At 37.2% G+C, this 15,124-nt stretch overlaps 1 protein-coding gene across 1 annotated transcript; it reads left to right on the forward strand.

Moving 5' to 3' along the window:
* The first annotated feature begins 222 nt into the window (after positions 1 to 222).
* Positions 223 to 3,411, forward strand: LOC110671102 (short-chain dehydrogenase TIC 32 B, chloroplastic). The gene is made up of 8 exons (XM_021833480.2): positions 223 to 496; positions 756 to 987; positions 1,269 to 1,348; positions 2,187 to 2,340; positions 2,431 to 2,509; positions 2,577 to 2,661; positions 2,772 to 2,818; positions 2,967 to 3,411. Exons 1-8 carry the CDS (start codon positions 379 to 381, stop codon positions 3,138 to 3,140), a joined length of 969 nt encoding a protein of 322 aa, XP_021689172.1. The 5' UTR covers positions 223 to 378; the 3' UTR covers positions 3,141 to 3,411.
* Positions 3,412 to 15,124: the final 11,713 nt, after the last annotated feature.

Here is a 15,124-nt window from a genome sequence, read left to right on the forward strand (position 1 = left end):
ATTATACAATTGTGTTCTTTATATTACTCTTGGACGGCTATAGCTATGGGGCTAGCAATAAGGAACGGTTCCACCTCAAGTGAAGTGCCCATCACTCACGGTGTGGGTGAGGGTATGGAACAGGTGAGAGGTCGTTGAACCTATTAACAGCTCTTCACTGACTATCATTTATTGCTCACTGCCCATTTTTTCTATATTAAACCCCTTGTTCTGCCCTCTACTTTGTACCTATAAACCACATATATTCATGCATTCCTTTTCTGAACCAGTAACCTGCTTGCTTGCTGTTTCTTTCTCTCACATAACTGTACAACAGTTTATATATATACATATATATATTTTGCGTTTCTCTGGAGAGGCTCAAGTTTTTGCAGAGAAATGAGCATCTTTTCGTTGGTCACAGGATGGCCTGGTCCTAGTGGGTTTGGATCGGCTTCTACTGCTGAGCAGGTTACAGAAGGGATTGATGCTTCCAATCTTACTGCTATTATCACTGGTTAGCTTTGCATTTTCTCCTCTTAAAGGTTATTAATTCGTGTTTGTATTAGCTTAATGTATGGTTTTTGGATTTTCTTTCAGTTTTTCTCGAAAATCAAATTTTCATGAAATTAAATTGACCCTTTTTTATTGGTAATCAAATTTGATAATTGAGCTTCAAGTTGAAGCTCATGATCCTCTGGTTTACATAAATGCTGGTCTAGTATTATAATCTGAAAGAAGGAAGAAGAAGATAACAAATGAAAGTATGGATGCAGGTGGAGCAACTGGGATAGGGTTGGAGACTGCAAGAGTCCTGGCTCTTCGTAAGGCTCATGTGATTATAGCAGCAAGGAACATGGAGAATGCAAATGAAGCAAAGCAATTCATTCTTAAAGAGGTTGAAGATGCCAGAGTGGATGTTCTGAAACTGGATTTGGCCTCTATGAAATCTGTCAGAGAATTTGCTGACAACTTCATTGCACTTAATCTACCACTTAACATCTTAATGTGAGATCTCTATCTCCCTTTTCCTTATGCCTGTTTACTAGACTTACCTGCCACCTACTCCATTATATAAATACCATGATTCTCAACGTACATATTGCATATATATCCGAGTCATAATGAATCATTTTAATTAGAGTTTTTATTTTTTAATTTTTTATTTAAAAAACTGATACACATGAATGTAATTTTTTCAAGTTTCTTAAATTTTTTTCATAACTTATTTTCTTGTCCACTTCAAATTAATATTAGCTGATAAGGGAATTAAATTGCCTGTGTTACAGCAATAATGCGGGTATTATGTTCTGCCCATACCAGCTTACTGAAGATGGATTAGAGATGCAATTTGCTACTAATCATATTGGTCGGTAAAGTAACACTGGATATTCATTATTCACTTCAAATTGTTATATCAAATCTAATTAAATTGAATATTAATTTTAATTTAATTTGATTTGAAACTTTTTAGAATCTTTTTAAAATATTTAATTCTAAATTTTAGAAAAACATAAATTATTTTAGATGTTATTTTTTTTTTATCTTTTATTCTAAAATATAATTAAATTATATACACTGAGAACTTGTATCAATTAATTTTAAAATCGTAATATTTTAATTGTATTTTTTAAATTAAATGTTTCATTTTAATTTTAAATATTTACATAAATTTATGGTACAGTTTATTCTATTTTATGAGCAGTGGACAGTTATGTCAAGTAAATCATTAAAATAGATTAAAAAAAATAATGAGCTATAATGACTGATTAATTATATAACTGTCCCATTAATAATCAATGCAAGAAAAATCGAATAACTTTCCGTACTTTTAGTTAAGGATCAGACTTTGGTTGTGTAAGGACAAAATTTTGTAATTAAATTCAAATAGACTATTTTTAAAAAAAATTAAAATATTATTTTTTCTGATTTTTAATAACAAAATATTCAAAATAATAATTTTAATGTTAAATAATTTTGGTTCATTATATTCTTCAGTTTTTTTTTTTAATTTTATTTTAATGACAAATAATAAATAATTTTTAATATTTAAAATTAAAAACTAATATTTTATTAAATAATGACTTATTTGACTTAGCCTAAAATTTAATTTTAAGTTTATTTAACCCTCGATTTAGGTACTTATTTGGTCTCTTTTCTATAATCAATTATAGGTATACTTACCAGTCATGTCTCTTCACTTTCAGGTCATTTCCTCTTGACAAACCTTCTCCTGGACAAAATGAAAGACACTGCCAAAAACACTGGCATTGAGGGCAGGATTGTGAATTTATCATCAATTGCCCACGTCCACACTTACAGAAATGGAATTAAATTTGATAATATCAATAATAAGAGAAGGTGTATATATATGTATATGTTGGCTCTGCAAGTTGTATATTGTTTATTAAATAGATCAGATATGACTTCACAGCATCTTTTCTGGTACAGTTACTCTGATAAAAGGGCATATGGGCAATCCAAGCTAGCCAACTTACTTCATGTCAAAGAGCTTACCCGTCGCTTTCAGGTATATTAAAGTTGATGATCTGATAGTCTTGACCAGTTTCTTGATTTTTCTTCCATGTAATGTGCAGGAAGAGGGTGTGAATGTTACTGCCAATGCAGTCCATCCAGGACTAATAATGACCAATCTAATGAAACATTCTGCACTCCTGATGAGTACGTTCCATGTTACAGAAATCTTTGTTCAAAAGGGTAATTTTGGGATGGTCAAGTTAAAAAGAGTGTTGAGTTTCCTAAAGGGTGCTTGATTTTTACTCTTTGTGCAGGAATATTGAAGTTCTTTACCTTTCTGCTATGGAAGAATGTACCTCAGGTAACTTTCTTCCTTGCTTTTCTTGCTTTTGGACTGAAAAGGAATGAACTTTAGTTACTCTCGACTCGAACTTGAGTACTCAAAGCTCAAGTTTGAACAGTTAGATAATTTTTTTTTAAATCATTCCAATTTTTTATGGTCTCTCCAGGGAGCAGCAACCACATGCTATGTGGCACTTCACCCAAGTTTGAAAGGGGCAAGTGGAAAATACTTTGTGGATTGCAATGAGATAAAACCAAGCGCATTTGCTATGGATGAATTGCTTGCAAGAAAACTGTGGGATTTCAGCAACAAGCTCATTAGCTCAGCTTCAAAAGCTTAAAACAAATTGATTAATTATGTCTGAGGCTTAATTCAAGCTTTAAGATAAAGCAATAAGAGAAAAGCTAAAGAGCCACATTTCTCCCCCATTTCTGATATATACTTAGGAGTGATCCATATAGTACAAGTCAATTCTATTAGTTCAGTATATATTCAAATATTAATGTGTTACTTTATTCCTCTATTGTAATGGGAATGGATTTATTTTATCAAAGAGGGTGAATATGCCACTAGTTGATATGGCAGTAGCCTAGTTTGGAATTAAAGTTAAATCACATCCCAACATTCTATATGGAAAACTTTTATTTAGATTCGGTCCATATTGGAAACAGCAATACGCTAAAGATTAAGGATGTTAAAACTATTTTGCAATATCTACTAACAAAGTTCGAGTTTTAATCTTTTAACAAAAGGAAGAATAACCATTGGTGAAATCATATCTCGGAGTTAAATTTAATGCATTACTTTCTCTCAATATATTAAAAAAATTTAAAAAAAAAATCAATAGGCATCATGGTCGTCCCAAAAGCCCATGGACCGAACCATTCAAGCATATCCAACTTTTTTTTTTTCCTATCGTGACTTTTCATCTTTTTTTTTTTTTTTTTTTTTTTTTTTTTTCTTTTTCCCTTCAATCTCTCAGTTTTATAAGCTCTTAGACTCTAATACCAATTTGTTGTTTTCAAAGGAATAAATATAAAGGAAGAATCCATATAGGCGGAAGTTACCAGAAGGTATCTAGAGAGGTGCTTGCTCTCTGTTGTGTTTCCATCTTTGTTGGAATTATTGAGTTTTTTGTTTTCTATAATTGTCTTCCTTTCTCTTCTTTCTACTTACCTCTACCTTGTTTTCTACCTCATCACTCCTTTTACCAACCTTCTTCGCATTTCACTAACCTCCTTTCATTTTAGTCCTATGGTAAACCTTGATTCAACAATTTCTGAATTAATCAATATGGCACAACAACTACATTGTAAGGAACTTATACTCCAATTAACCACAGATACTGAGCCAACCTTCAACCTGCAAACTTTGACAATTGCTAGTAAAATTATTACAGCCAGAACTTTCAGTGCAAATACTATGAGAATAGTATTATCTAAAGCATGGCAAACTAGGAAGAATTTCCATATAACTATCAAAACTACCAACACCTTTCTTTTTTGATTTGAGCATGAAGTGGACATTAGGAAGGTGTTAGATAATTGACCCTGGTATATCAATAACAACCTCATCTCTATCCAGGAATGGCCACCAAATTTAACTTTTGAAGAAATTAAATTCAATGATATGCCAATATGGGTTCAAGCTCATGGTTTGCCTCCAAACCAATTCAATATCCAAAGTGTCAAACTCATTGGTGGTTTTCTGGGTCAGTTTCTTGAAGTTGATTTTACACAAGGTGGAACCTTGGGATACCCTCATTTTTTGTGAATAAGGGTGGTAATTGATATAGAAAAACCCATTTCTTCTGGTTTTCAAAACAAGAGGGCATATGGCACCTTAAGCTGGGTTCAATTTCGCTATGAGAAGTTACCTAAGATTTGTTATTCTTGTGGAATAGTTGGTCACATGAGTAGGAGTTGCATCACTCAGAAAACACAAGAAACTTTAGAAGGTACTGATTCTTCTACTGGTCTTTCTAAATCTTTATTTGGCCCTTGGTTAAAAGTGAAGCTAATCATTAGTAAGAATACCTAGAATCCAACTCACCTTTCTAGCTCTAAAACACTATCCTCTCATGATGCTCATCCCTTAATCTAGTTCCCTGCGTTTCCTAGTTTCATACCATTGGGAGATGATCCTTTTTTAGACAATAGTTCAACCATGACTCCAAATGGCCAAGCCATGCCCCCTGACCAACCTATTATGAATTTATTGCCATACATTCCAAAGCCTGATTTACCTTCTTCCATTACAAAAACCACCATGGGTATGTCTGATACTACTCTTTCTTCTGTGGAAACTGCTCATGCAAAATTGAACCCTCCCTCAATTGAAATAGAAATTGCACAAAAAACCACCTTGGAATCTGCTACACAAAGCCCTTCCCTTATGGGTAATTATTTCACCAAGAACCCAGCTGATATTTGAACCTTCCCATCTGGTCTAACCTCAAGCTCTGAGAATCTTACCATACTGACTTTTTACAAACCTGATCTTCTCATCCCAAAGCAAATCTCTACCCATTTTCATGATTACCTTGCCATTATTGGCATCCATCATGTCAACAGAGAGAATTTTTAAAAAAATTTCCTTACCTGGTAGACCATTTTCAAATAGCCACATTAAATGCTCTGCAAACCCTATAATCCCATTCTTTACTTGAGAACCAAGAAGCTAATCTTCATTTGAACCAAGTAATGGGCATAAAGGATAGCTTTAACTAGGTTCAAAAGCTAAGGCTCAACCAAGATGGCCTGGACCATAATGTTTATAAAGAACCGAGCCCAAGCCCATCTCTTTTTTCTAGAACCAAGACTATTAATTCGGGCCTATATTTTAATCTTGGTAATTCTAAACCTTCTCCTTGGGATAAGAGGAAGCATACCTTATTTAATCCACCCACAACTTTATCAGCTTCACCCTCTCATCTTAGGCCAGAGGCCCTTTTGCCTTTAGAGGATCTCATTGCTATAGTGAAGGAACTTTTTTGCCCACCTACTAAGACTTCTCCAGAGAATAATCCAGAGAGTGAACATGGTCCCGAACCTGGTTTTACTCCAACGCTGTCAACTCAAGGATGGAAGAAGAGAGCTCGAGCTAAATCTTCTAGGGTTGCTATCCAAGAAGTTACACATAAAGAACCATGGATACATGGAGACAATGATGTTCAAAACTAAAGTGATAAAAGAAACAGAGCTTCAGCTTTTGAAGAAATTGCTCTAAAGAAACATTGCTTGGAAGGAAGTTCTGTTAAAAAGGTAGGGAAGGCTAGCCTGAATTAGCCCCAGTTAGACCCATGCAACTCCTCAGTTAGAATTGTCAGGGTGTGGGGAACCCCCTGACAATTTATAATTTAAAAATGATTTGTAAATCCTACTCTGCGATGGTATGTTCCTCATAGAAACTAAGAATAAAACTCATTTTCTTAGGAGACAGATGAATAAGTGTGGGTTTTTTGATATGATTGTAACGAACCCCAAGGTACTGCAGGGGGCTTATGTTTTTCCTAGAAGGCTGATTGGTCTCTCTCCATAGTTAAAATGTCTAGCTTTGTAATTCATGCCAATGTTTTGGACAATATTTCTCAAATGAATTGGGATATTTTGTTGCTGTATATCTCATGTGATATTTCAACTAGGCAGGGTCAACTGATTTTCTTATCAAATTATATGGCTCATCTTAATAGTTGTAAGCTTATTACAGGAGATTTTAACTCCATTTTGAATATTAATGAGAAGAAAGGGGGTAGTAACCATGCAAACACAAAAATGTTGCATTTCAAGGATTGGGTTAATAAATTATAGCTTGTTGATCTTAGCTATATTGGTCTTATTGCGACATGGAATAATAGGCGTAATGGTTCATCCAACATCCAAGAACGGTTAGACTGATGCTTGGTTTTATGTTCCTCATAGAAACTAAGAACAAAACTCATTTTGTTAGGAGACAGATGAATAGGTGTGGGTATTTTGATATGATTGTAACGAACCCCAAGGTACTGCAGGGGGCTTATGTTTTGCCTAGAAGGCTGATTGGTCTCTCTCCATAGTTAAAATGTCTAGCTTTGTAATTCATGCCAATGTTTTGGACAATATTTCTCAAATGAATTGGGATATTTTGTTGCTGTATATCTCATGTGATATTTCAACTAGGCAGGGTCAACTGAATTTCTTATCAAAATTATATGGCTCATCTTAATAGTTGTAAGCTTATTACAGGAGATTTTAACTCCATTTTGAATATTAATGAGAAGAAAGGGGGTAGTAACCATGCAAACCCAAAAATGTTGCATTTCAAGGATTGGGTTAATAAATTGTAGCTTGTTGATCTTAGCTGTATTGGTCTTATTGCGACATGGAATAATAGGTGCAATGGTTCATCCAACATCCAAGAAAGATTAGACTGATGCTTGGTTTCAACTCAATGGCTCCTTAGTCATCCGAATGCCACATTCCATCATCTGGAGGATCGAGGCTTTGATCATCAACCTATTCTACTCTCCTCAGATCCATAGATCATTAAAGCTCCTCGCTAATTTTGGTATGCCACTCAGTGTGCCGGAGCACCAATTCATGTTTCTATTACAATTTATCCCTTTTAATTCATTTATTTTCAATTTTTGATAAATCTGAATTTTTCCACAAATTTTTATAGAAAATCCGGCAGAGTGCCGACTATAAATTGGAAAAACAGTTCTTCTGAACCTGTTTAAAAATACTTCCAATATAATTTCCAAATCCAAACTCTATTATACACATTTCAAGTCAATCTCAAAATCTCAATCTCAAATCACAATACAATTTTCAAAACTTTTCTGTTCACTTCATCACTTGAAGCATATTCACAAATAATTCTCAACATTTCAGTTATCAACATACATAATGCAGAAAACCTCAATAATATGAAATTTCATATATTTATATTAATACATAATTACAGGAGTTTATAGTTACAATCCAAACTAATACAAAATACAAAATACAAAAGGGCCACCTATAGTCCTAATGTCCTACCATATGCAGTGCAGATGTGAGGTGACTCTGGACCCCGGATGCAGCTCTGAAGGCTCACCCCTTCTGATGTCTGCTGGGCTCCCCAGCTAGGTCTCCAGTACCTGCGCGTGGCAAAAGCGACGCGCTAAGCAATTCTGCTTAGTGGTGACAATATAAAATAATATAAAATAACATAAAATGAAACAAATATGCAGAATGTGTGTTTACATTTTTGGTAGACTTAACTTCTGATATTAATTTCAATATTATTTGATTAAACTTTGGTAAGGTTTATTATCATTGCCCGAGTAACCCATACTAGTTGACTGGACTGGATAAACGGGTAGACTGGTACTGGGTACTAAGTACCTCGGACCATCACACCATCGATCACATTGTGTCTCCCGGTGTGCAACAGAACAGCTAATAAGCTGTAATAATGATCAGGGTTAAAACCCAAGTATATCAACTCAAATAACATAGCCAAAAGCTATTATTTCATAGAATGGCATGAGAAAGCCATGAAACACAGAATGGCATGAAGCCATATGCAGTACTACTAACAGAACCCTATTGGCATGCCAAGCTATCCAAACCAATCTTGTTAGGTATACTAGGGCATTTTATACTTTTGAGTTTTATAATTTTTGAATTTCAAGTTTTGATGTTACTATTCACTTTATTAGTCAACCAAAATGTTGACTTTTGCACAGACAATAGGTATATTGGTTTTTATACTCCCAACATACCACATTTTGCATTCAAAAGTTGTTGGTATTGGTTGCCAATACCATTTCTAAGCTTAAAGTTAATTGAGCAGAATTTTCAGTTTTCATACCTTATATTTACTGTTCCATTTGTTATTTTTGCTGTGGGAATTTGGCAAAATGATCAACATGAAAGTTGTTCCTTATTTTGTCTAGTTTAATTTCCTTTTTTGAATCACTCCATTTGGAGTTTTTTAGCTCAAGTTATGGTCCAAAAACCACAACTGGCTAGATTGAAAATTTTCTGGACTGACCATATCTATAGTGCAGTGAACAGTGACTGCAACTCACTTGTTGGATAGGTTCTGGTCATAATTTGGGTTAGGTTTCTTCATGAAAGTTGTTGGTTTATATCTCAACTTGTTACTGGTAAAATTTTAGGTCAATTGGAATATTCTACACTGAGTTATGGCCAAATGAACAATCACTATTCATTTAGTCATTCTGCAAAAATAGAGTGCAGTTCACCCGGATTAGGGCAAGCTTTTGGTCCACTTGGTTTGGTTTTATGGGCATGGTTTCTTCACCAAAGTTGTGCCATTATGTGTCTAGTTTCATTTCCAATTGACCTTGCACCAATTGAACCTCTACAATTCAAGTTATGGCTGCCCAAACCTACTGGACTCATGTCCAATTCTGCAGGTCACCTTGGGCAGCCACACCAACTGCAATTCCCACTAATCAAACCACCTCATTTATTGTTTACACATAACCAAATGGTCACTAATTGACCATTAAAACTCACTTTCATAATTACATGATTCAAGTCTTCATTTTATACCCAAACCCTAACCCTAACATCTCAAATCATGCATTTAACTTGCATTTCATCAATCCACTTAGTGGGTACATATTGTGGGCTGCCATGATGGTCTTTTAACTTCGTTAATTCACTACAAACAAACCCTAACCATGGCTGCCATGAATCTAGTGTTTCCATCCAAATGGTATTCAACAATTTTTCTTTGCAAATTACCCATATTCAAAGTTCTTAACATGAATTTAAAGAAAAATTCATGGTTAGGTCACTAACCTCAAAGGAGTGAGATTTTCCTACTTGCTAAAGCTCTTGTTTGCCTCTTCGTTTTGCTCCCAAAAGAATCTCCAAGATGCAAGAATACTTTTTTGTGTTGGGAGTTTAGGGTATAGTAGGGTGAGAACTAGTGAAATCAAGCTTTGAAAAAGCTTGAAAATGTGGCTATGGTGGGTATGTCATGTAAGGAAGGAGAAAGGGAGAAGAAGTCTGATTTTTTTTTTGTTCCTTTTCCAGCCCATTTGTCTCTTTTAAGTAAACTTATGCTATGTGTCAACATTGGGTTGGTTGGGTGAGTTTTTAATGACATCATGATGATGTCATAAATCCATTTTTCTTTCATTTTCTTGTCCAATTAATTTCAATTAAATTTTTAACAACATTTAATCATATTTTATGTTATATAAATTATTTATTTAACTGGACAAGTTGGCCCAAAAATCATATCTGAAAACGAAATGACCAAAATGCCCTCCATTTGGCTTAACAGGTCAAAATTGTCTGTACCGATTAAAAAATTTTTCTAAATATTTTCTTGGTATTCTAATGCCATAAAAACCTCAATGACCCTTCTCTGGAGTCCCAAGAATTATTTTATAATTTTTTCTAAATTTTTTTCTTATTATTATTATTATTTTTTTTGAGTTAATTTTTGGTTCCTCACTTTAGTTTAAATATTTTTTTTCCGAACGTTCTAGCTGTCCGGACCGACACTGGTCACTGGAACAGTAAACTGTACGGACTAACTAAAATGAGGATGTTACAACTCTTCCCCTCTAATAAAAATTTCGTTTTCGAAATTTACCTGATGCAAACAGTTGAGGGAACTGTTGCCTCATTATCTCTTCACTTTCCCAAGTTGCCTCTTCAGTGTTGTGGTGCCTCCAAAGCACTTTCACCAGCTGAATTTGTTTATTTCTCAGTTCCTTCACTTCCCGAGCTAGGATCTGTATAGGTTCTTCTATATATGTCAAGTCCAGTTGGATTTCAATCTCTTCCATGGAAATGACATGTGAAGGGTCTGAGCGATATCTTCTCAGCATGGAAACATGGAATACATTATGAATTTTATCTAGTTCTGGAGGTAAAGCTAGCCGATAGGCCACTGGTCCCACACGTTCAATGACTTCATATGGGCCAAACCTAGGGCTTAACTTACCCTTTCTCCCAAACCTCAGTACTTTCTTCCACGGTGAGACTTTGAGAAACACTTTATCGCCAACTGCATACTCTATCTCTTTTCTCTTCAAGTCGGCATAAGATTTCTGTCTATCTGAGGCAACCTTCAAGTTAGCTTTGATTATCTTCACTTTCTCCTCAGTCTGTTTCACCAGGTCTGGTCCTACCAGCTTATCTTCTCCCAACTCAGTCCAACACACTGGGGTTCTACATTTCCTCCCATACACTACTTCATACGGAGCCATTTGAATACTAGCTTGGTAACTATTATTATATGCGAATTCTGCCAGTGGGAGGTATCTATCCCAACTCTCCTCAAACTCAATGACACAACTCCTTAGCATATCCTCCAAGATCTATCACATAATTCACAGTGTTACTATCATTTCAATTTATTAATTGCAAAAATTCAATTAGTTCTTAGGTTTACCTAGATTACTCGTTCTGACTATCCATCCGTTTGGGGATGAAAAGCAGTGCTAAAACAGAGTTGTGCGCCCAAGGCTTCTTGCAACTTTTTTCAAAATCTCGATGTAAACCTTGGGTCTTGGTCAGATATGATGGAAAGTAGGATTCCATGTAGTCTAACTATCTCACTGATATACAATTCTGCTAGCTTCTCCAGTGAGTAGTCAGTCCTAACTGGCAGAAAATGTGCTGACTTCGTTAATCTATCCACTATCACCCACACTGCATCATGCTTCCTTTGGGTGAGAGGTAGACCACTAACAAAATCCATAGTGACCCGGTCCCATTTCCATTCAGGTATGCTTATAGGCTGTAGCAATCCTGATGAAACTTGATGTTCTGCTTTGACTTGCTGACATGTCAAACACTTAGTCACATAGTCAGCTATATCCCTCTTCATACCAGGCCACCAATAATGAGGCTTCAAATCATTATATATTTTTGTGCTTCCCGGGTGCATAGCATAAACACTAGTGTGTGCTTCTTTCAGAATACTAGTCTTCAGTTCTCCATCATCAGGTACACACACTCTTCCTCCGTAATACAGACACCCATCTGCTTTCACCTCATATTCAGTTTCCTTTCCCTCTGGAATTTTACCCACAATGGCCATTAATTTTTCATCGGCCCTCTACCCATCTTGTATCTGCTGTAGCAAGGTTGGCCTCACTTGCAACTCAGCCAGAATAGCTCCATCTTGAGCTAAGGACAGACAGGCATTTAGTGATCTTAAAGTTGTGATGGACTTCCTGCTCAAAGCACCAGCAACTATATTTGCCTTCCTAGGATGATAATCTATCACACAATCATAGTCCTTGAGGAACTCAATCCATCGCCTCTGTCTAAGATTGAGCTCTTTCTGGGTTGGCAAATATTTTAGACTCTTGTGGTTTGTATAGATGTAGCATTTTTCACCATATAAATAATGCCTCCATATCTTCAGTGCGAAGATAATTGCTGCTAACTCCAAGTCATGAGTAGGGTAGTTCTGTTCATGTGGCCTTAACTGCCTAGAAGCATAGGCGACCACTTTCCCCTCTTGCATCAATACACACCCTAGCCCATTATGTGAGGCATCACTGTAGACCACAAAGTCTTTTCCCGACACTGGCTGTGTTAACACTGGTGCTTCTGTCAACATAGCCTTCAGTCTCTCAAAACTGGCTTGGCACTTGTCGTTCCAGCCAAATTTCACATTTTTGTGCAACAACTTGGTCATTGGAGCAGCTATAAGAGAGAACCCTTTCACAAATCTTCTGTAATACCCAGCTAGCCCCAAGAAACTTCTGACCTCAGTTGTATTTCTGGGAGGCTTCCATTCCATCACTGCTTTTATTTTCTTGGGATCTACTCTAATCCCCTCTGCTGATACTATGTGTCCAAAGAAAGAGATTTCACTCATCCAGAAGTCACATTTGGACAACTTAGCATACAGCTTCTTTTCTTGTAGGGTTTGCAGAATAATCCTCAAATGTTCATCATGTTCTTCCCTGGTCTTGGAATACACCAGAATATCATCAATGAAGACCACTACAAACCGATCTAAGTATGGATGGAAGATACAGTTCATAAGGCCCATAAATGCTGCTGGTGCATTTGTCAAACCAAACGGCATCACTAAAAATTCATAGTGTCCATACCGGGTTCTAAATGCAGTTTTTGACACATCTGCATCCGTTACCCTTAACTGATGATACCCTGATCTGATATCAATTTTTGAAAATACACTGGCCCCTTTCAACTGATCAAACAGATCGTCAATTCTGGGTAATGGATATTTGTTCTTCACAGTTACTTTGTTCAACTACCGGTAATCAATCCACAATCTCAAGGTTCCATCCTTTTTCTTCACAAATAGCACCAGAGCTCCCCATGGTGACACACTGGGGCGTATGAACCCTTTAGCAAGCAACTCTTGCAACTGAGTTTTCAACTCCCTCAATTCAGTGGGTGCCATCCTATAAGGAGCAATAGAAATGGGTACTGTACCCGGCATTACCTCAATAGCAAACTCGACTTCCCTTTCTGGTGGTAAACCAGGCAACTCTTCAGGAAACACATCTGGGAAATCTCTCACTGTGGGTATATCACTCAGGTTTGGCTTAGCTTGCCTAATATCAACCACGTGTGCTAGGTAAGCTTCACAGCATTTTCTCATCAATCTTCTTACAACCGTGGCTGATATAACATTGGACAGGAAATTTGTCTTTTCACCCATAATAGTAATCTCATTACCCTCAGAAGTTTTCAGAGAAATCCTCTTCAATTTGCAATCAACTATTGCCTGATGACGTGACAACCAGTCCATACCCAAAATCACGTCAAACTCGTGGAAGGGCAATTCAATTAGGTCTGCCGAGAATTCATACCCCTGAATCCTCAATTGGCAACCTTTATATACCTTATTTACTACCACACTGTGGCCTAGTGGATTTGTGACCAGAATATCTTGATCACTCTCCTCTAGTGGATCTCCCCTCTATATGGGTAGTTTGATGCAAATGTAGGAATGAGTGGATCCTGGATCCACCAATGCATGTACAGAAGTGTTGTAGAGGGAAAACGTACCCCTGATGACATCCGGGGCATCTTGCTCCTCCTAAGCTCTAATGGCATAGGCTCTGGCAGGTATTCTAGTGTCTGACCTCTCAGCTGACTCGGATGCAGGCCTCAATGATGGACCAGCTGCCTCAGGTTTACCGGGCTTCCTACCCCTTTGTGGTGCAGGAGCAGGTCTGTCAGTTTGCGTTGGAGCAATAGTAATAGTCCTCTTCGGACAATTCTTGATCTGGTGTTCTGTCGATCCACACCGTAAGCATGCACCAGTCACTCACCAATATTCCCCCTTATGCCACTTCTGACAATACTGACAAGCAAAAGATGCAGGGGCTGATCCCCTAAACACTGTCCCTGGAGAGCTGCCCATTGATGGTGTGGACTGGCCTCTCCTAGGTGTGAACTGTGGTCCGCCTCAAATCGACTTCACCTGTGGTGGTCCTGAACTCTGAGCAGGAGGACCCTTACTCTTCTTACTGGGAGTAGAAAATGTACTGGACTGACCCGGTCCCCTCTTCTGCTTTCTTTCCCTTCTATTTTGTTCATTGATTCTGACCCTTTCCACTTTTGATGCTGCATCTACCAGTTTAGAAAAATCTGTGATCTCTAGTGCTGTGATCATGACTTTGATGTTGTCATTGAGCCCTTCTTCAAACCGTCTGCACTTCTCTGCCTCTGTAGGGACTATCTCCCTCCCATATCTACTCAGTCTAACAAATTCACGCTCATACTCGGCCATTGACAACTGTCTCTGTCTTATACTAATAAATTCCCTGCTTCGCTCTTCTAAATACATTTTGCTAATATATTTCTTCCTGAACTCTGTGAGGAAGAATTCCTAGGTGATCCATTCAGGTTGCACCTCACTGGTTACTGTGTCCCACCACTGATATGCATCATCCTGAAGTAGGGACACAGCACCCACCAAGTTTTGCTCGGGGGTGCAATTTAGCTGTTTCAGTACTCTGATGGTTCTATCCAACCAATTTTCTGCGGCCATGGGATCATCCTCCCTTTTCCCAAAGAAGTCTACAGCCCCATGCTTCCTCAATTTCTCCGAATGAGATTTTTGTGGTACTGGTGGAGGTTATGGCTGTGGTTGTGGTGGTGGAATTGCCCCCATCATTTGCCGGTAAAACTCGGTCATTTGTTGAAATAGTGCAAACTGAGGTTGGGCAGGTGCCTCAGCTGCTGGTGGAGCAGATTCTACCCTACCCCCAGATTCAGCCCTTGGTGGAGCACGACTCTCCACCTCTTCCTCAATCGCTTCTTAAGGCAGATCCATATCCTATTCAAAATAAGAAAACAAACAGATCTGCATCAG

The sequence above is a fragment of the Hevea brasiliensis genome, chromosome 5, assembly GCF_030052815.1.
Source record: "Hevea brasiliensis isolate MT/VB/25A 57/8 chromosome 5, ASM3005281v1, whole genome shotgun sequence".
NCBI classification, from domain to species: domain Eukaryota; kingdom Viridiplantae; phylum Streptophyta; class Magnoliopsida; order Malpighiales; family Euphorbiaceae; genus Hevea; species Hevea brasiliensis.